The sequence below is a fragment of the Ictalurus furcatus genome, chromosome 12 (genome assembly GCF_023375685.1).
Source record: "Ictalurus furcatus strain D&B chromosome 12, Billie_1.0, whole genome shotgun sequence".
Taxonomy (NCBI): domain Eukaryota; kingdom Metazoa; phylum Chordata; class Actinopteri; order Siluriformes; family Ictaluridae; genus Ictalurus; species Ictalurus furcatus.
This window is the reverse complement of record NC_071266.1, coordinates 13,458,666-13,478,668: the sequence shown is the minus strand read 5'-3', so window position 1 is coordinate 13,478,668 and position 20,003 is coordinate 13,458,666. Positions and strand designations below refer to the sequence as shown.

The following is a 20,003-nucleotide window of genomic DNA, read 5'->3' as shown; positions in this document are numbered from 1 at the left end:
AGTAGTTCGTGCTGTGCAGAGCCCTTGAGTGAGAGAGAGGGAGAGGGAGTTACGCCAACAGAAGTTCAAAACGCTTGATCGTCACGTGATTCATCTAGACTTCAGGAAGTTATTTGCGGGCTATTTGAATCCATACAGTTAGAGAGACAAAACTGCGATTTTTGGTCATTAGTAGACAATAAATGCATTGATTTAAAATATTTATATAACACAAAGACATGTGTATGTAGTATGTATATATAGTTACATCAGTGTTGTTTAAAAAAATAATAAAATGCACTAATATTTGAGGATCAGTCTGGTCAATTAGTGTTACCTGCCTTGTTAACACACCATGGTTAAACACTGTGTTGCTGTTGTTTTTAATTAATATTTTTTTATGTTCTTAAACTTGAAAATTAGTCAAGGGCAATCATTAATGCCATCTTTATGACTTTCAGGTAGGACAAGAGACAGGACACTACGTTTACATGGACAGCAATAATCTAACTATTGACCTTATTCTGAATAAGACAATATTCTGATTAAGATGTTTACATGAGTCGTTTTTAGAATATTCCTTTCCTGTTTTACATGTTATAGAACATACATGGATTAACGGCACACGTCATTACGTCCCCACGCCGTCCGACGTTCCCTCCAGAATTTCATGTATCAACATGCAGTTCGTCTTCATTATGGTACCGTATACAGTTTTGGGTGTTTCATTTTTAATTTTACGAAAGCTTCAAGTGCGGTTAATTATTTGTCATGCTATATGTGCAAATAGACGACTGCTTGAAGCTGTGGGCTGCGTCAAAAACCACATACCTACCTACTATATAGTAACCAAAATACGTGTATTTCACCTACTATATAGTAGGTAAGTACGCGGTTTCGGATGCAGCCGTGCTCTCTTGTTTGCCATCAAACGGTTGAGCACTGCCGTGTGTGTGTACGTGTCCTATAGGTATAATATGTATGAAGCCTTACTAACTGCAGTAATATTTCTTCTTTTGAAGTGATATATTATTTTCAATATTTATAAATTGGTAGTACCATGTACCATGTCATGGCAAACTCATGACTCCATTTCCCAGAATGCACCACAAACTACAAACATGGTCAACAACATGGCCAAGTCCCAAAACTACACACCTTCTCCTGAGGCGTAATCAGAGACACCTGATCCCAATTACACTCACAATCACACCACACATAAAAGAGACTCTCATACACAATGTCTTTACAAAGTAATACGCTCAGTTGATCTTTTCTCTGTCGTGTACCAAGCCTTAATCTAGTGTTTGTTAGCCGGGTTTTTGACTTTGTTTACTCCTTTGACCTTGATTTCTGCCTGCTCTACCCTCTTTGCCTGATCACCTGACCACTGCCTGTCTTTCTTTATGTCTTTTGCCTTGCCCTCTGGATATTGTAATCCTCATTAAAGCTCTTAACTGCAATTTCATCCGTCCTAACCTCCATTACGTGAAACCATGTCTTCTGCCTATATCTGTTTCAAAGATTGAGGAAAGAAGGGATGAGGACACTGAAAGATAGATCAATAGGATGCATCGTAAAAAAGTCTCTCTTCCTACAACAAGGAATTTTATTCTTTATTACACATGTAATAAGGAATGAAATTTGATATCCTCATTTTACCACTTCCACCCACCACAATCACATGCCCCAGTGTTATATTTAATAAATATACATTTTGTATTGTAAAGATGCACTATTTAGTTCATGTGTTAGTCTAAAATTGAGGTGTCATTTTATTAGCTGCACGGAGATTCACATGAGTGGACCGTGTGGTGAAACTAAAAGGGTTTAAGTATGTGAAATTTAAGAATAATTCATGAAAAGTGCATAGCGTAACGTTTGTTATATGTATCATGCATTTCTGGGTTAACACCGGTTTATTAAAACTGTTTATTTAAAGTGCTTGAGCTGAATTAAAAGTGTTTATATTTAAGAGATAAGACATGCAATGTGAAATAAAGCTAAAGGTGGCTAAACTAATCTGAATTATATTTATTTTTTCTATGTGCTCTCATGTTTATCCAATGCCGTCTTTCATAGATAAGATTTAATTTTATTTCTTTGTGGTGTTTTGTAACTGGTATCCTAATTTGATATATTTTATACTTTTATTTGGGATTGTATAGGTAATTACGAGGTATTGTTATCCAGTTCATTTTATTTATTTATTTATTTTTAGATTTAATTCAGTACAATTCAAGAAAGACACACCCATATTTTGTTTAATGTGCTTAATTTTTTATAAAAGCTCCATAGACCGCTGATTTTTTTTTAAACAGCAGTCAGAAAATAAAACCCCAGAAAAAGAGAGTAAGTTTTGGTGTATGTCTATTCACACACACCTGACAATAAAGAGATTCAACTACTGAGACATAAACTGAACAAGTTTCACAGACATTTATGAACAGAAACGGAATAATGATTCCTTGAACAAAAGCTGTGGCAGAAGACCTCCTGCACCCAAGAAGATCCTGAAGACTCGAGAGCTGAACTAATCATTTCTGTTTCTGGGAACAGACGTGACAAATGTGACGTGACAAAAGAAAGAACAACTCGGATTTGGAGGTGAGGTGAACTAACAGACTGTAGTCCCTAGGCAGGTTGATATTATAATAACCAAATAGAAAACAAACAAACAAATTTTTCATTACACAAATACAAAACTATCATACCAGAATCACTAAAAATGCTCACAATTTTGGATCGACATCAAGCACATTTTCAGCTTTCTAGAGATTCCATAATGACCTGTTATGATATGTTTTAATTCTTTTAGTTCTGTTGGAAGTCCATTCATGGGTTCCTCTAAAACCAAAAGATCACTGGCCAAAGGTACTTCTTCTCAATGGTATGTTACTATCACCCCTTATACCCACTCTTGTGTACTGTCCTGTTATTTGATTATATATATATCATCCTTAAAAACTGGTGGAGCAAAACCATTTAAAATCTTAAAAACAAGTACTAAAAGCTAATTAAATCAAATGTTTCCAACTCAAAAAAGAATACTTAGTTAAAACATTACTACAATGAAAACTATTTGGCTTTTTTGTTCTGCAACAGGAAAAGTGTTGATGAGTCAGAGGAGAATGTCTAGACTATTTAGACTATGGTAGCTCAAATAACCACTCTTTACAACTGTGGTGAGCAGAAAAGCACCTCAGAACACACAACACACAAAACCTTGAGATGAATGGACTACAATTGCAGAAAACCACATAGGTTGTCACTCCCATCAGCTGAGAACAGAAATCTGAGTCTACAGTGGGCAAAGGCTCAGCTTTGTGAAAAACACCACCCAGTCTTTTTTCAACTCCCCTGAGCCTGTACCTGTTGTAGCCTCAGATTCCTCTTCTTATTTGACAGGAGTGGAACCCAGTGCTTGCTGAGCAGGTAATTTGTGATTAATTATATCAGGTAACAGTGAGTGGCTTCCTCATGCTTTATTGTGTGTATTTGAGTCAGTGATGAATGAGAATTCTGAAAGGGCAAACTTTTTAAATCAAGCATATCTTTGGCAATTGTTTAAACATTTAGAATATGGCATACACATTATATTTACAGAATTGTCTGTGTATTTAGCACTTTTTTATCTTAAAAATGATCATGTGGTGCAACCATGATGTATCATCCAAATTATATACAGAATATCTTTAATATGCTTAACATAAATGTACTGGTGCATCTCAAAAATATTAATTTGTGGAAAAGTTCATATTTTTTTCCATAATTTAATTCAAAAAGTGGAACTTTCATATCTTCTAGATTCATTACACATAAAGTGAAATATTTCAAGCCTTTTTTTTTAATCTTGATGATTATGGCTTACAGCTTCCATAACACCTCAGCAGTGCCACAGGCTGATTGTCTCCATGCCACACTGCACTGATGCAGTAATTCATGCAAAAGGAGCCACAACCAAGTACTGAGTGCATAAATTAACATACTTTTCAGAAGGTCGACATTTCTGTATTATAAATACTTTACTCTAATATTTTTTATTTACATGAGCTATAAGCCATAATCATCAAGATTAAAACAAAAAAAGGCTTGAAATATTTCACTTTGTGTAATGAATCTAAAATATACGAAAGTTCCACTTTTTGAATTAAATTACAGAAAAAAACTAACTTTTCCACGATATTCTAATTTTTTTAGATGCACCTGTATGGCAAGTATTAAAAGTACATACATTCATTATTTATGAATTTGAAGTGGTGAACTTATATTTATATCCTTATGGCCTCCCTGTTCATACACTTTACAGACATCATGACTTTGGAAGGCAAGTTGATGTAGTTGTAAGAACAATGTGTTGGTTTTTTTAAAAAAAAAAAATCCATACAAATCTTCAAGCTAAGGCGTAGTCCAAAACAGGCAACCACACACTGAGAGAGCTTTGTGTAAACATGCACTGTTTGATTGCTTTACAAACAGGTAGAAGGTGTGTTAGTGTTCAGGTGAGTGAGAGCATTGTAATGTCTGAAGTGGATTGGAAGTTGGAGTGGATTAGTGGTGGAGCTGACACTTGTCCCTGGGAGCATTAAGCAGCCAGGTTGATTCCTGTTCTGAAGAAGACAACTCCATCATCCCTGAACAATTATACTGTAGACCAGTACCCCTCACATCACATGTTATGAAGGTCCTGAGGAGACTAGTGCTGTTCCATCTCAGACCTCAGGTTGGCTTTTCTGTGGATCCCCTGCATTTTACCTACCAGCCACAGGTAGGTGTGGACAATGCAGTCATATATCTACTGAAAAAGGCCCAGTCCCATCTGGACTACAACACCACCACAGTGAGAATCACTTTCTTTGATTTCTCCAGCACATTTAACACCATCCAACCTCTCCTGCTGAGAGAGTAGAGGAGAAGAACGCAGGTGGACACATCCATGACCTACCTGTCAGACAGACCACAGTTTGTGCAGCTGGGAACCTGTCTGTCTGAGAGCCTGCTGACACCCAAAAGCAGTGCTGCTTCACAACATCTCAGCATTCAATGTGGATGCATTCTTCTGAGTAATCTCCAGAGTTGGGATCCCAAAAGAGATCCTGACTGAGCAGAGCATGAGGTTTATGTCACGATCACGAAGTGATCTGTAGGAGTTATTAAGGATCAAGTTCATTTGCACCAGTGTTTACCAGCTGCAAATGGATGGTCTGGTTGAGTGGTTTAATCAAACAATGGAAAACTCCTTGACTACTCCCAGGTTGAACATAGCCTTGAGTTCATCCTAAACTATCTGGTAAACCAGTGGTGAGCAATGCTATTCCTGGAGATCTACCTTCTTGAAGACTTTAGCTCCAACCATAATCGTGCCCAACTGTCCATCTAATCATTGCTTTAAGAAGTTCTTGATCAACTGAAACAGGTGTATTAGATTTTGGTTGGAAATGAAACCTGCAGAGAAAGTAGATCTCAAGGAAGAGGGTTGGTGACCACTGGGGTAAAGAATAGGGGTGGCTGAATACCACCACTACTGGGGGAGTCTCAATGTGGTGTCCTATGTTGGATGGAAACCTGTGCTCTCTGGGGCGATGATAGACGTTCTCCACAAGGGACCAGCGTGGAATGAGCCACTTTTGAGTTTTTTAAGGGTACTCCCTTTGTAGCTATTCACTGACTCTGAGGATACACCATTAGGATCCAATAACACAAGCTTCCATTTATTGATCTTTGCAACAACAGTTCTATCCACTAGCAGATCTTTGTCCTTTACTCCAATCTCTTTATTATTCTTGAGGATCTATTTCTTTCCTCTCATGGTCAGAAGGGTTGCAGATTCTCTAGACCTTCCTAGACAGGTTTATGCTTCACATATTTTTTCAGTCCTATTATGTTTTACACTAATCTCTCTGCTCCTTTTCCTTTTTGTCCATTTTCCCCCTCTCTCTTTTCCACACCAGTCTATGTGTATTCCTTCCTCGCAATATCTATATGAGCAAGTCACAGTACATGTAGCTTCAGTAGGAATGAATATACCAGTCCCATGACAATCCCCATATAATCTTGTCCTGTTACTCAAATTCAGATAGTATTCCACCAGAGTTTGTATATTATGAATAAAATGCTGCACACTATTTTGTTATTGTATTTGTTTTTGTGTGATCTCTTCTACACTGAGAATGTTCTTATGTGAGGCCAGGAGAAGCCAAGATGGCAGGACGCTTACGGTCTCTTTAAGCCTCAGCTGACTGTGGCAGCCAATCAGCAGGAAGATGATGTGCTATGATGACATTGGTAATGACCTTGCTGGAGAAGAAAATGGAGGATGCATGAAAGTGAGGGAGGAGGCAAAGAAGTGATAGAGCAAAAAGGGGAAGGCATGAAAGGAAGATTGGAATTGAGATGTGTAGGTATTAAATGCATGTGCCATCCACAGCACTGATGTCTGTGAGTGTGTGTGTGTGTGTATGTGTGTAAATCTATAAACTATAAATTCATGCATGCAGAGATAAAAGGGGGATGGGAAAAGAGGAGCGGCCTAGTTTTGTCATTAAAAGGGATCAGCACTGTCAACCTATATCCACCAGCCAAAAGGGTTGATGTAATAGCTCCAAATCATGCATAACAGTGTCACTCCTCAATAAATAACAGAGTTTCAAATTATAATCATGCAGTTTTGCACACATCAGGTTATAGCCTGTTATAGCAGTCTTTCATCTGTTAGACATAAGATAGATCACTCTAAATGAGAATTCAAACATCTTCCATCTTACATTTGTCTTTAGCGCCTCATCAAATGATATTCAAAACATATATTTTGACTTATTTGTATTTGTACAAGGCTTCAAAATGTTTGTATGTCTGTCACTGCTTGCTTATCAGTTTTGCCATGAATAAACCTCACAATTGGAAAGTGCCTAGTCAAGAAGGCCCAGCAGCACGTCCACTTCCTGTGGCGGGTGAAGAGAGCCAAACTCCCCCCTCCCATCCTCACCTCCTTCTACAGAGGGACGATAGAGAGCGTCCTGACCAGCTGTCTCACTGTGTGGTACGGGAACTGCACAGCCTCCGACCGCAAAACCCTACAGCGAATTGTGAGGACATCTGAAAAGTTCATTGGGGTCTTTCTATCCACCATCAACACTTCCTCCAAAAACACTGCATCCGCAAAGCCACCAGTGTGTCCTCACACTGTTGTGTATTTGCACTTTATGTAGTCTTGCATACTGTTCCGTGCTGCACCATGGTCCTGAAGAAACGTCATTTTGTTCCAATGTATACAAGCTATATAGAGGAATGACAATAAAAACCCACTTGACGTGTGTGTGTGTGTGTGTGTGTGTGTGTGTGTGTGTGAGAGAGAGAGAGAGAGAGAGAGAGAGAGAGGGGCCTTTAGACAGAAAGAGGCATAGTTTAATTTTAGAAAACACACCATCCAATCACATGCCAATCAGATTTATAAATAACTTTGCCCCATTACACCTGATCAGTCCGTCACACCCGCATACACCCAGTGATGGAAAGAACCAGCTGAGGACAGCTGGAGGGGAAAGTCGAGAGGGGTACAGGAGGAGGGGCGGTTGCTAGGATACTACATCCTGTGAGACTAATCATGTGACTGGAGATAACTGGCAAAAAAATGCAGTATCACTCATGAAAAGAGTTGTTTTTTTAAATAACAGAAGAAAGGCATACATATGCCTAAACATGAAACTATCTTCTCAACAATATAATTTACTTCACTTAGTATAATGCCTTACAGAAAGACATGCTAAGCCCCAGTTGCTATGATATAACAGTTTGTCACTGTTTTCTGGATGAAAAAAGATGAGTAAATACCCATTTTTACACAATAAGGTTAACTGGATGGAGTTATGACCAGAATTATTTCGTCATATCATTCATCCATCACAATTTTCAAAGCATACACAATTACATAACATTTGCAGCAATCAAACTGAATAAACATCAAACACTGAAACGTCTACAAAAAAATAATGTTTTATTTAAAAGTAATGTTTAACAGTGACTTTATTAATAGCAAAGCAGTCTTAATGTAAATATATATAATGTAAACTCAAAAAGCAAGATCAGTTAGACACTTATAGCTATTAACAAGGTTTGAGGTGAAACCAACAATGACTTGATGGAATTATGGTGTGGTCCTAGTAGCATAAGCTGAACGCTTTTGAGTACTAAAACCAAGTAACAGCAGCTGTGACCATTTCCACTGAGGATATGCCACATTGTTGATTAATATACTCCTTGTTTCAGAGGAAAAAAGAGTGTTGTTTCCTAGAAACAGGTTAGAATGTTAGCTTGGTTTTTGTCTCTCTCAGTGATCAAAAATGCAGTGAATGTTCACCCTGAGAGCACTGCAACTCTATCTTTATCTAATCAATGAAACCCTGTTGGCTATCTTTCCCCATTGATTGCTGTATATTATTGTATGTTCCTGAATCTAAACAGTGCCAGATACACACTCCCCAAAAAGTGATTTATCCATTTGAAAGCATAGTAATAATCATATAAGGCTTAATTATAACTTAATAAAAACCTGAATACAATTGGTAATAATAGCTTTAATGGTATTGACCTATTCAATATTACTAAGCTGTGGAAATTTTTGTATAAAAGCTGCCATTTTCTAATATGGCCTTTCTCAGAAGTGGCTTCCTTCTGGCCACTCTCTCATAGTGGCTGGATCTGTGAAGAGCTGATGATATTGTTGAGATCTGCACAGGTTCTCCTATTTCAGCCAGTGGTCTCTATAACCCCTTCAGTATTGTAGCTGGACTCTCTGACACTTCTCTGACAACTGCCCTTCTTGCCCGAACTTTCAGTTTGGCCTGATCTTGGTAGTATTTTGGTTATGCCATATTTTTTTTTTCACAGGCAGTTTCTTGGGCTTAACAACAACATCCTAATTTACATTACTGAACCATAGCTGGGTGAATACTTATCAATTAAGCAGTGTAGACTTTTTATTTGTTGTTGTTTTTAAACATGTAAACATGTTCATTTTATTGTTTATTTTAATAAGTTGACTGTAGAAAGCTTTTGGTTTAATTGGTTCACTGAAGTATACTAAGCGATACTATGTATTTTTTAGGTTTACCAGGCCTTTAAAAGTGAATCACTGGACCATGAGGGGTGTGTGTGTGTGTGTGTGTGTGTGTGTGAGTGAGTGAGTGACTGATTGAGAGAGACATATAGGAGGAAATTCTGCAACTAAGTATAACATAAAGCAAAATATGCATTCATGCCTCTAGAATTATTCACATTTGGCAAACTCACAATCTGCCAAAGCAACTGGACTACAGTCAGAGGCACTGAGTCCCCTGATTGGTTGCAATGAACAACTTGTTGCTATGTTGTTTCCATGGATATGGCTTATTGGTGATGCTGTCTACAGTATATATGTTTGAGATGGAGAGTAAATGTGTTCAAGCAGGGAGTGAAAAAGATAGCAAGAAAGCAGAAGCACAGTAAGAGATGTCATGGAATCTATTCAGCAAAAAATAAAAACTTCTGAGTGTCTGGGTTTTTGATGAGAAAAAACAATGCCTTGGCATACGTGGAAATTCTGTATTTTTCTAACTTCTGCAGTTTGAACAATAGACCACTCATAAAGCTTGTCAATAATAGTGTATACCCACTAAGGAATAACACATTTCAAGCTATCAAAAAGATACAGAGGACAGGCTCAATTGTTTTCAAAAAGATGCAAACTAGAAGTGAGAAATGTGTGCTCAATTAGGGCTGTGACAATGGCATTTTTTTTTACCACCACTGTGGTTAATGACCAAATTTCTATCACTATATAATATAATGTAATATATAATACAATAATAATAATAAGAACATTTTATAGGTTTAAATTAAATAAAAACCTAAATATAAAAAAAAAATTAAATGAGGCTTTATTTTTGCACTTCCATCAGTGAAACAACTCAATACATCCTTGTAGTGTCATGTTGTTGCAATGAGAAACAGCCTGAAGGCGCTGTTGGATTACGGTATTGTGATTGATCGGAGAAGAAGTGGACAGTCGCACGTTTCTCTGACGAATACTTTATTTCTTTTACAAGTGTAGTATGCCACAAGCCTATAAAACTTTGAAAGAAATACCAGTAGGACGGTAACCTAAATAATATGTTAAAAATCTAAATAGTAAATAAAATTTAAAAACTTGGTTGGTTGACATGCCTAGAGATGGCTCCTGAGATTTGTAGGCAAGTGTTTGCCTGTTTAACACTTATTTTACTACAAAGCCGACATATGGCTTCATCCAAATTGATTGGTACACCTCTCTTGTTAAGCACAAATCCAAAATGTTCCCAGATCACTGATGTAACATTTGGTTTCCCAACAAGATCCATCGTAGCGGCATGACTGGATTTTGCTGTGTTCAAACAGACCCGCACCAAACTAACAGACAACACCATATAAGGCGTTTGATTATGATTATGTAATTTGTATATTAATATAAAATCTCCAGCTATATGGTAGGCTATAAATACAAATGATTACAACTGTTATTACACTTGTATATAAAACATTGTACTTTGTACTCGTCATAGTGCCCACTCAAGCAGAAGCATTAATGTGGTGTATTGTGACACTACAGCAGATGGCACTCCACCATTGCGGTGGCAAACTACCACTGAGGTGATGTGGTTGTCATGGCCACAGTCACAGCCCTGTGCTGTGATTTCCCACAAGCCAGAATTACATCAATTTGTCCTAGTTTCCTTAATTAATATGCACACTCTCATACCTTATACATGATTGGATTATACTTTGACTAAGGCTGATTAACTGATTGATCAAAATATTCTGTAGAGAAAAGAGGTGAAGCAGAGTAGAGATTTGTCTGGTGAGACCATGAAGCAAGTGGAATTCTAGGACTTATGCTTCTTGTTAAGCTGCATGGACAACTTACAGGTCTGATTCCCCTTACACATTAATTCTCCCTTTTGGTCTCAGGAAACTCTTGAACAAGACACTTACTTTACACTACATTTTCTTAGGAAAACAACATTGCAGCTGTATTATGAAAAGACATTAGCAGAAAATGTCTGGCCTGTCAGACTCTTAAACTGTTTTTTGCTTTAGTAGTTATGGACATGTACAGTAGCAAGAGCAACCTCAAAAGGGGAGGGGGGGGGGGTGTTATTGACAAACATTATTTGTGCAATTGTCAGATTTTATCAGCCATTTCAAGTCCATCTGAAATATTTCAAGCGTTTGAAACATCATCTTGTGCTGGTATAAATGGTATTTCCTCATTCAAGTAGGTAGGAGCTTGTCTTGTAGGACTGAAAATAAAGCCCAGAAGCATTGCCAAGGTGGCCCCCAAGTGGACAGACTTTACAACAATGACATCAGTGTGGCAGAGGATACTCTGATTTCTGCTTGCTTTTTAGCCCATGTTTCCTGTAATACTGTCAAACTTAAACTGCAGACTTGTTTACCCACAACAGGTACGTCCTGTGTTTTTCAGCCTACTATCCATATATTTGTCTAACATAGCAGGGGGAAGGCATCCCAACATCTGGGAATGTTACGGTCAGATACTGTTCTCCCTGCATTCAAAAAGAAAGCTCATGTCAGTTTATAGCACTCAATTGTTTACTTAAAACTAAATTTGACAGCTTTCTTTCTTATTGAAGGCAGGGGGAAACAGTATCTGACTAACATTCCCAGCTGTCAGGATGCATTCCCCCTACTATGATGGACTACTCTTGACCACAAAACACACTCACTGAGTACATATCTGTGTTGGGAAGCAAGATCAGAAGTAATGTATTTGTATTGAAGGCCAAGTTTAAGAGAGATCTCTAAATTCAGACGCATCCATACACAGAAACCGAGAGCATATAAAAAGGAACAATGGCAATGACTCAAACAGAAGAGAGCAACACACACCAGAAGCTGTAACACAGGCACACAAGTGCATGGAGAGGTTTCTTGTGCACATGGGCAAGTTCTTCTTGCACAGGTCACTTCAGGGGCTCCGTATGATCATACAAAATCGTTGACAAGATGTTTAAAACCCTATAGTTTCTCACCTAGTGAAAGCTCAAGATTCACCTCCAACAATAACTGCTGGAGGGAAATGGGGGGGGGGGGTTGGGTGAGACAGAAGGGCACAAAGTCAATTTGCTCTTAAATCAAAAACTCATTTAATTGCATTTAAAACAATACATTTCATTTTTAATACATATAAAACTTATACAAGCTAGAAAGCATTCAAAGCTGTAAAACTCATAAAATTATTAGATTGGAGTCAATTACAAGCATGCACTAAAAATTAAAACGTGTGAATTACAAGTTGCGTTTAGGTAGCACAGTGCGATACAGTGAAGTTCCTCTTGCTTGGATGAAGGTTACAGTTAGTTTTTTATCCGTAACCTCCATGTGAGCAAAGCCACCAAGCGTAGAGGATTTGCCTGTGAAGAACTTCAGAGAATCTCGAGGAACAGAGTTTCTATGCCTCATGTCTGGGTCAATGAAGTTTCCAGCACCGCTCACAACATAACCAACACTGGACTCCTGGAAATACTGAAACACAGAAATAAAGTATTAGGATATTTATATTATTCCTACCTACAGTCTGAATTAGATCTAATTAATTTAGAATACCAAAAGAGCAATGCCATCTCAAATCTCTCCCTTAATCACTTGCTCATTAGACTGTTCTACAGTCTAATGAGTGAAAATATGTACACCCCATGGAAATAGCTGGCTTTGACCAGCAAACATTTGGTTCCCTTTGAAACAGTGCCTATTAATAAAAGGTGATGCACTCAAATGACAATTTACATTTTATAGTAATGTTCACAAAAACAAATTAACAAAAACAGTCTCATGGGGGGGCGGCCTTACATTTTTCACATCTTTAAATCCATAAGAGGAGAATCCGGTGTTCAAGATTGGGTGGGAGTGATTAGAACCTGTTTAGGGAGTGCAGGTGCAGACTAAAGGCAGCTTTTCAGGAGAGGCACCTTATACCAACTGAAGCACTGATGGAAAAGTTGTTTGGGGTTGCTTCACTGCCTCAGGGACTGGACAACTTGCATTCATTGATTCAACTATGAATTCTGCATCATATCAAAGAGTGCTTATCAAAGATAACATAATGCCATTTGTCCAAAAGTGGATCTTTCAACAGGACAATGATCCTAAGCACACTAGTAAATCCACCAAGGAATGGCTCAAAAAGAAATGGAGGGTTATAGAATGGCCTAGTCAAGACTGGATTTGAATCCCATTGAAGTTGAGTTCTCAACTAGAAGCTACAGTCTGAAGATTACTTAGGATGGTACCGCTTGAAGTACCATGAAATAGTTTTGGACCTCAATTCCACATGGACATTCTCAGTGGTTGCTGGGACTATGGTTGCTGCTATGGCCTTAGGACTATAGTTACCATATGCAGTTTTGCACTCAGGTCTCCTTTGGTGAACAGTGGACTAGTTCAGAGACTTCATGTACAAACCAGAATGAACTTTTACAATATCCATTGTTACCCAGCTGAGGATGGTTCCCTTCTGAGTCCAGTTACTGTCAAGGTTTCTTCCTCATATCTTAGGGAGATCCCCCCCACCACCCCACCACTGACTTGCTCAGTTGGGATTAATCCACACACTTAATCTGTGTCTCATTCATACACACGAAAGTGAGTACACCCCTCACGATTTTGTAAATATTTGATTATACGTTTTAATGTGACAACACTGAAGTGTCATTTTGCTACAATGTAAAGTAGTGAGTGTACAGCTTGTGCAACAGTACCTTTGCTGTCCCCTCAAAAAAACAGCCATTAATGTCTAAACTGCTGGCAGAAAAGTGAGTACACCCCCAAGTGAAAATGTCCAAATTGGGCCCAAAGTGTCAATATTTTGTGTGGCCACCATTATTTTCCAGCACTGCCTTAACCCTCTTGGGCATGGAGTTCACCAGAGCTTCACAGGTTGTAAAAATGCCTTGAATAAGTTATTTATGCTAAAAGGGGACAATACTAGCTTGAAGCCAAGGGTGTACCTAGTTATTCCACAGAAGATTCACATCTATTGATATTTGTTGACTAAATGATTGAAAAAGCTAATTCTCCTTGTTGTTTTTCTTCAAGTACATCAACTTTATTAACAGGAACGGTTTCAGATATGATCAAATGTTTGCTTGTCCAATTATTGGAAAAAGCCAACATTTTCCATGGAGTGTACTCCCCACCCCCACAGAACTACTTAGGGCAGCTGTAGGTGAGACTGGCCATAGAAAACATGCCATGGCCTGCTGTCAAACAACTAGAACAGTGATTTAGTAGTCAGAACTAACCATTAAAACCAGTTGAGTGAAGTGCAGTAGTGTTAAGGCATAAGAGATGCCAAAAATTTGCTATGTATTAAAAAGCACCATTGGTTACACTGGATTTATGGTGCATTATGGGTAATAGTGCTCCATCCATGGAACACAGTTTACATATACACTTCATTTGGTTGATTTTTCCATAGCAACTTTGCCATGATACAAGGGAGCACTTTAGAGTTAATGGGCTTCCCAACAACCTGCTGATCAGTAGCCCACTGCCTTAACCACCAAGCTACCACTGTCCTAGGGTTAGCAGTCCACTGATGTCATACAAAAGGACTGTACCCAAAACAGTGCAATCTTCTGCACTTAAAGATGTACTAATGTGCAAAACTTCCCAGATTAGAGTCCCATAGACAAACAAACACCTTTAGGACCTTGCTTACACTGGGAAATCCACTTACCATTAATCCCTTCAGCCCAAGTAGAAGCTTCCAATTGTATAAACTTACCTGCAGGTTGTGATCATGTCCACACAGGTAAGCTGTGGCTTTGTACTTCACCAACAAGGGGCGAAGCCTTCTCAACAGGCAGTCAGTGGGCCCATGTTTGGACACTGACCAGACAGGATAATGACCAGCCACAAGCAGGAAATCAGCTGTGGAGCTCTGCATGCGTTCCTGCAGCCACAGCAGCTGGCGGTTGGCCAACACACTACTTGCAGGCCCACTTGGTGTTCCATCCTGGAAGTCATCAGTGTTTCCACAAAGAAGCACTGTGTCCAACATTAGCACATGCAGAGTGGCAGTGGTGTGTGGGATGTGGAACTTCAGTTCATAGTAATAATAGGGGAAATTCCTGTGAAATTAAAGGTTACATTAAACAATAGGATAGAATGTGTGCAGATAATACAAAAAGTTCTTGGTTGGTAGAGTAAACTTTCAGAGAGACCTACAATTACTAATTAGGGAAACATTGAACAGCCTATATCTCCAAGCACAGACCATCACTGACCAGAATATAGTGGACAATTGCAAGCTTTGAATAAAGGCTCAAAACTACTGGAACAAGCATAACAGTTATTTGAAAAATTAACACTTTGCAACCTTGCTGCAACCTCACCTGCATCACCCTTATAGATCACAAGAAGGATCAAGTAGTTTATATGTAAAAATTCACCAATTTGGATGCTGCAGTTTCTCTACAGCCAACACAACACAAGAGAAGATAGAAGAGATAATAGAAAGATGTCTGACCATCGTAGAGACATTTTGCTGTACTGGATCTGGGCACGAACACTTCCTGCATGGTCGTGGTTGCCAGCAACAACATACCATGGGATATTGAGAGATTTAGCAGTGAAGACATTTTCAAAGGTCTCCTAAAACAGCAAAAGTAAAGTCAGAACCAGGTTAGGGTTAAACAGAAGCTGAAACGTTACACAGACTAAATACAATTCAAGTTGATCATTATTGCCAATATTCTGTACAACCTCCTAAATTTAGCAGGATTTTCATACATGACTATGGATTCTGCAAAACTATAGAAATGGAGTTTGTTATAAAAAGGACATATGCTGGACACAAATGTCCCAAAATACATCTTATACTTTACATGGTGCAACTATTGTATACACATGTTCACATTAGCGGCTGAAGATTCTGTAATACTTACTGAAACCATGTTATAGTACTGTAATTACAGCATTATATTAATTCTTCAGCCAAGTTATCCTATTATCTTGATTTCATTTACAAGTCATCAGTCTTGCCTGGGGTTGTATCTTCAATCAACTTAAAGAGTTCCTTAAAAACAATCAGTGGCTCAATTTGATGAAACGGCACGAACACACACCTGAAACCTGGGGTCATCCACACTCGTCACTCCTCTATAGTAAAAATTATCACCAAGGGCTAAAACAAAGTCAGCTCCAAGCTGCTCAGCAGTTCGGCCCATTTCCTGTGCTGTAGCCCACTCTACAGGCGTGATGAAGGGTGCATTGGGTAAACCGCCCCAGTCTCCAACCACCAGAAACCGGATGGATGATCGATTAGCTGTTTTTAAAAAAAAAAAAAAAAAAAAAAAAAAAAAAAAGACACCCCACACAGGATCACATCAACAATAGGAAAGCCACAGATTTCCAGCATATTTTTATTTTCTGCATGTAGCCTCAATGCATTCTGGGTAACATGTCCTATAAAATACAGTCATTTTAATTCCATCCAATTTCAAACACTTCAGCTGAGAAGGAACTGCTCAGCATTTAAGATGCTAAGGGCATTCAAACCAGCACATGAACAGGATTGAAAAACACTCCAACAGACAGCTGAATACCAAACAAATAGGTACAGAAAGTAAACTCAGCTGCATGCATTTTTGCACACAAGCATATTTACTAAGTGGTCAACTACCACAAATGTCACAAACTTCCTGTTTCTGCAAACACATTTTACACAACACTAAAACAGGATTCAGAGTAAGGACACAAAATGCTGCTGAAGTCAGAAACAGGTAGCTTTTAAACTTAAGGTACAAAAGACTCCTGCAAGGGAATTTAGTGTTGTAGTAAACAAAAACACTCACTGCCTTCAGCTTCCAGGCCACCAAATGAAGGAGGGGAGCAAAGGACAACAGGAAGTGTGATAAGGAGGATGGTGATCATCTGACAAGCCATCTACAGAGAGATACACTTCAGTCAATCAGAGATAGAAACTCATTATGGGGGGGGGGGGGGGGGGCATGGTCAAGAAACACAGACACACAAATGCAACACAGAGCCACTAAATATATTATTATTAATAAAATAAAAGTGAATTGACCCAAGCCACCTCCAATCTCATCATTTCCAGTCACGCTACATAAAACCAGAAGTGATTAACATACAGTAGAGACTCGAGTGATTAACTTTGTTACAGGAAATCAGGTTTCACTTCAACATTTAAAACCACAGTTTATCAAGTTTCATCTACAACATTTAAAACACTTCACACAAATATTCTCACACCCCAATAACCATGATTTGGCTAAAGTTATAAACATTTATAAGCCAAAGCACACACAAGCATACAGCTAAAACGTTTTAGATTGCTATAAGTTATATAGAGGGAGTGAATAAAAAATAAAATAAAATAAAATAAAATAAAATAAAATAAAATATTAAATAATTCACCTTCAACTCGTCTCTTGCCACAGCTTTCCTGTTCATCCCCGCACGCGCTCTCTACACCTCATAAACATCACTTTACTTCCTTGTTTTAAATGTTTCTGTCCTCACACACAGCTGAATCCAATCAACTGCGCTCGCGCGCGCTCTCTCTCTCTCACTCTCACACACTGCGTGATACTCCTGTAAAACGCTGACGAGATCAGAACGATGAGATAAAAAGGTATATTCAAAGGTTGACTAATAATGAGATATAATCGCAGTGCAAGAATTTTATCACAGTTTACTGAGTTTTTTTTTCCTCTAGATTATGACATTAAACACTAATGAAATAAAATAAAAATAAATAACACTTTATAAAGCTAAATCACCCGCCAGCATTAACACAGCATTCTCTAGCTCAGCTGAGTGACAGTTCAGGGAAGTAATGAGGGAAGACTGCTGGGACTTGGTTTGTTTAAACCTAACACACACTTATTATAATTACAATTTCTTCTTTTTTCCTTTTTATCCTGATCATTCAGAATCATCAACACTTTAGCTATATACGTTTTCCCATTTTGTTCATGAAGTATTATGAATTTCTCCCTCATTATACTCATTTGTGGGAGTTCTGTGTTTTATTTACTAGTTTATTATTAAACACGGTATCTAATTTCTATCTCAGATTTCCACCTGGACTTAATGACGTCGTCGCATACCTGAGCACACAGAATAGATCTGAGAATCTTCACAGCTCTGACAGGACAGTGTGATTAGATCAAATGTGAACGAGTTACAGACCTGTTCCTTGGCCTCGAGCATCTTGTGTCTCAGCTGGAATACAGTAACAGATTCCTCACCTTCCGCTTATAGCAGCTTTATATAAAACCTGTGTGTGTGTGTGAATCAGCAACCGTGTGACCAACACATTTATTTTCCATCCTGCTGCTGCTCTGAGACACACGTGTGAGTGTGTGTGTAATCTGTTTGTGACTGCTGAAGGTCAAAAATCATTGTTACAAAACGTAAAACAAACATTAAGCCCTACATGATTACAGCAAGACATAGTCCACCACTAACTCACATTGTGGGTCTTCTGCACATTGTCACAATCTGCACATTGTGGGTGTTCCATTTAATTTGTCATTCATGGTTTATAAATCATGTAAATCAGTGGTTCTCAAACTTTTTCAGCCTGAGGCCCCCCTGTGTAGGGTGCATCCCTTTGTGGTCCCTCTAGAGTCTTCAGATTTCGCAGCTTAGTTTTTTTTCCACACTAGGGTCTTCTGTATTAACTTTCTCAGCTAAGAGACTACGTCCTCTATCGAAGAACTGATCCATTATAAATAGTCTTAGGTTTTATCAGTGTGTGGATAACAGTACTGTACACTAGAATATCATGTCTCTGTTTAGTGTGCTGTGTGTAACTGATATCATTTATTAATATTTCTCATTTTTATGCACATCATAGTTCAAAGGTTGACAATCCCAACTTACATAGTTGGTAAAATTCATTTAAAAAAATAATAATGTTCTAGAATTTCAATGCAGCCCCCTGGCACCATCTGGCGGCCCCCCAGGCCCCGGCCCCCAGTTTGAGAACCACTGGTGTAAATGATATAAAAGTTTTTTTAATGGCATTTCGGCCATTTTGTTGTCAGTCGGTTTGATGATATCAGGGCCACGCTTAAACCGCAAGCCATGTGTGGCTGTTCACTTTACAATCCACACAGCGCATTGTGGGATATGGTATATGTGTGTAAGTCCACATTTACACTATATGGTTCAAGTGACCCGTGAACGTGTAAGCAGGAAAAAAGCACATGGTTTCCGATATTCTCGGATCCGCTTCGGGCCTCATTCTTATGTGGAAATTAATCTGATATGAATCGGATACGTGCATTTGCGTCTGCCATGTAAGCGGAGAGATCGGATATTCCCCTGTCAGTCAATGTGAGTCAAAGGTCATTGAAAAAGCGACATTGGTGAATGACATCAACTCAGGTCTACCTTGGGTTGTTTCAGGAAGTGTATAGTATAAATGCAAATATTGGATATGGGTCACTTTTAAAAGACGATGTAAACGAGTCGTTAAAAAAAAATTCTGATATAGTCAACAAATCGAGATATAGTCAACATCAAGACCTGCAGTGTAAATGCAGCCTTAGTGACTACAAAATGGCTGAAATGAGCAGGAAGCATGCTTCAGGGTTTTACAGCGTGACTGTGGAAGGTGACGTGCTGAAAATGTTAAAATGACAAAATATTTTAGGTTTAAAAATAGAAAACATTTTATTCTTACAGTCAGTGACAAGCTCAGCTGAAAATCACAATTACTGAAACAAGCAGGAAGAGAAACAAAACTAAAACTTTTACAATCAGAATTAAAGACATAATTATATTAGTAAGTGTGGCGGATTCTCGACTTCACGCTCACTTAGGAAGGACAGAATAAGAAATATTCATCAGAGGAAAAACAGAATGGAGCACTTCCTCTCCTCTCACACGGTCAGCATGAATCACTCGCATCACCTCTGAGGTTAACAGGACACAGTAATGAAGACGCAGTAATG

At 38.4% G+C, this 20,003-nt stretch overlaps 2 protein-coding genes across 4 annotated transcripts in view; both read right to left on the bottom strand.

Annotated features, from left to right (window-relative positions):
* Positions 1-12,269: 12,269 nt before the first annotated feature.
* Positions 12,270-18,035, bottom strand: acp5a (acid phosphatase 5a, tartrate resistant). The gene is made up of 6 exons (XM_053638841.1): positions 17,455-18,035; positions 16,869-16,959; positions 16,140-16,339; positions 15,542-15,666; positions 14,798-15,143; positions 12,270-12,537 (listed from the first exon to the last, which is right to left on the bottom strand). The coding sequence occupies exons 1-6, from the start codon at positions 17,488-17,490 to the stop codon at positions 12,301-12,303; spliced, it is 1,035 nt and encodes a 344-aa protein (XP_053494816.1). The 5' UTR covers positions 17,491-18,035; the 3' UTR covers positions 12,270-12,300.
* A 1,642-nt stretch (positions 18,036-19,677) lies between these two features.
* Positions 19,678-20,003, bottom strand: part of ilf3a (interleukin enhancer binding factor 3a) — a 19,974-nt gene continuing 19,648 nt past the window's right edge. For all 3 annotated transcript variants that reach the window (XM_053638616.1, XM_053638617.1, XM_053638615.1), the window contains one exon: positions 19,678-20,003. This exon is cut by the window's right edge and continues 488 nt beyond it. The gene's annotated coding sequence lies outside the window, so the exon portion shown is untranslated.

Coding starts and splice junctions, on each gene's coding strand:
- acp5a (XM_053638841.1), bottom strand. CDS start 17,490: ATGAACAGGAAAGCTGTGGCAAGAGACGAGTTGAAG. Junction 16,960..17,454: donor TGGCAAGAGACGAGTTGAAG/GTGAATTATTTA, acceptor ATCTCTCTGTAG/ATGGCTTGTCAGATGATCAC. Junction 15,667..16,139: donor TGGATGACCCCAGGTTTCAG/GTGTGTGTTCGT, acceptor TTGCTGTTTTAG/GAGACCTTTGAAAATGTCTT.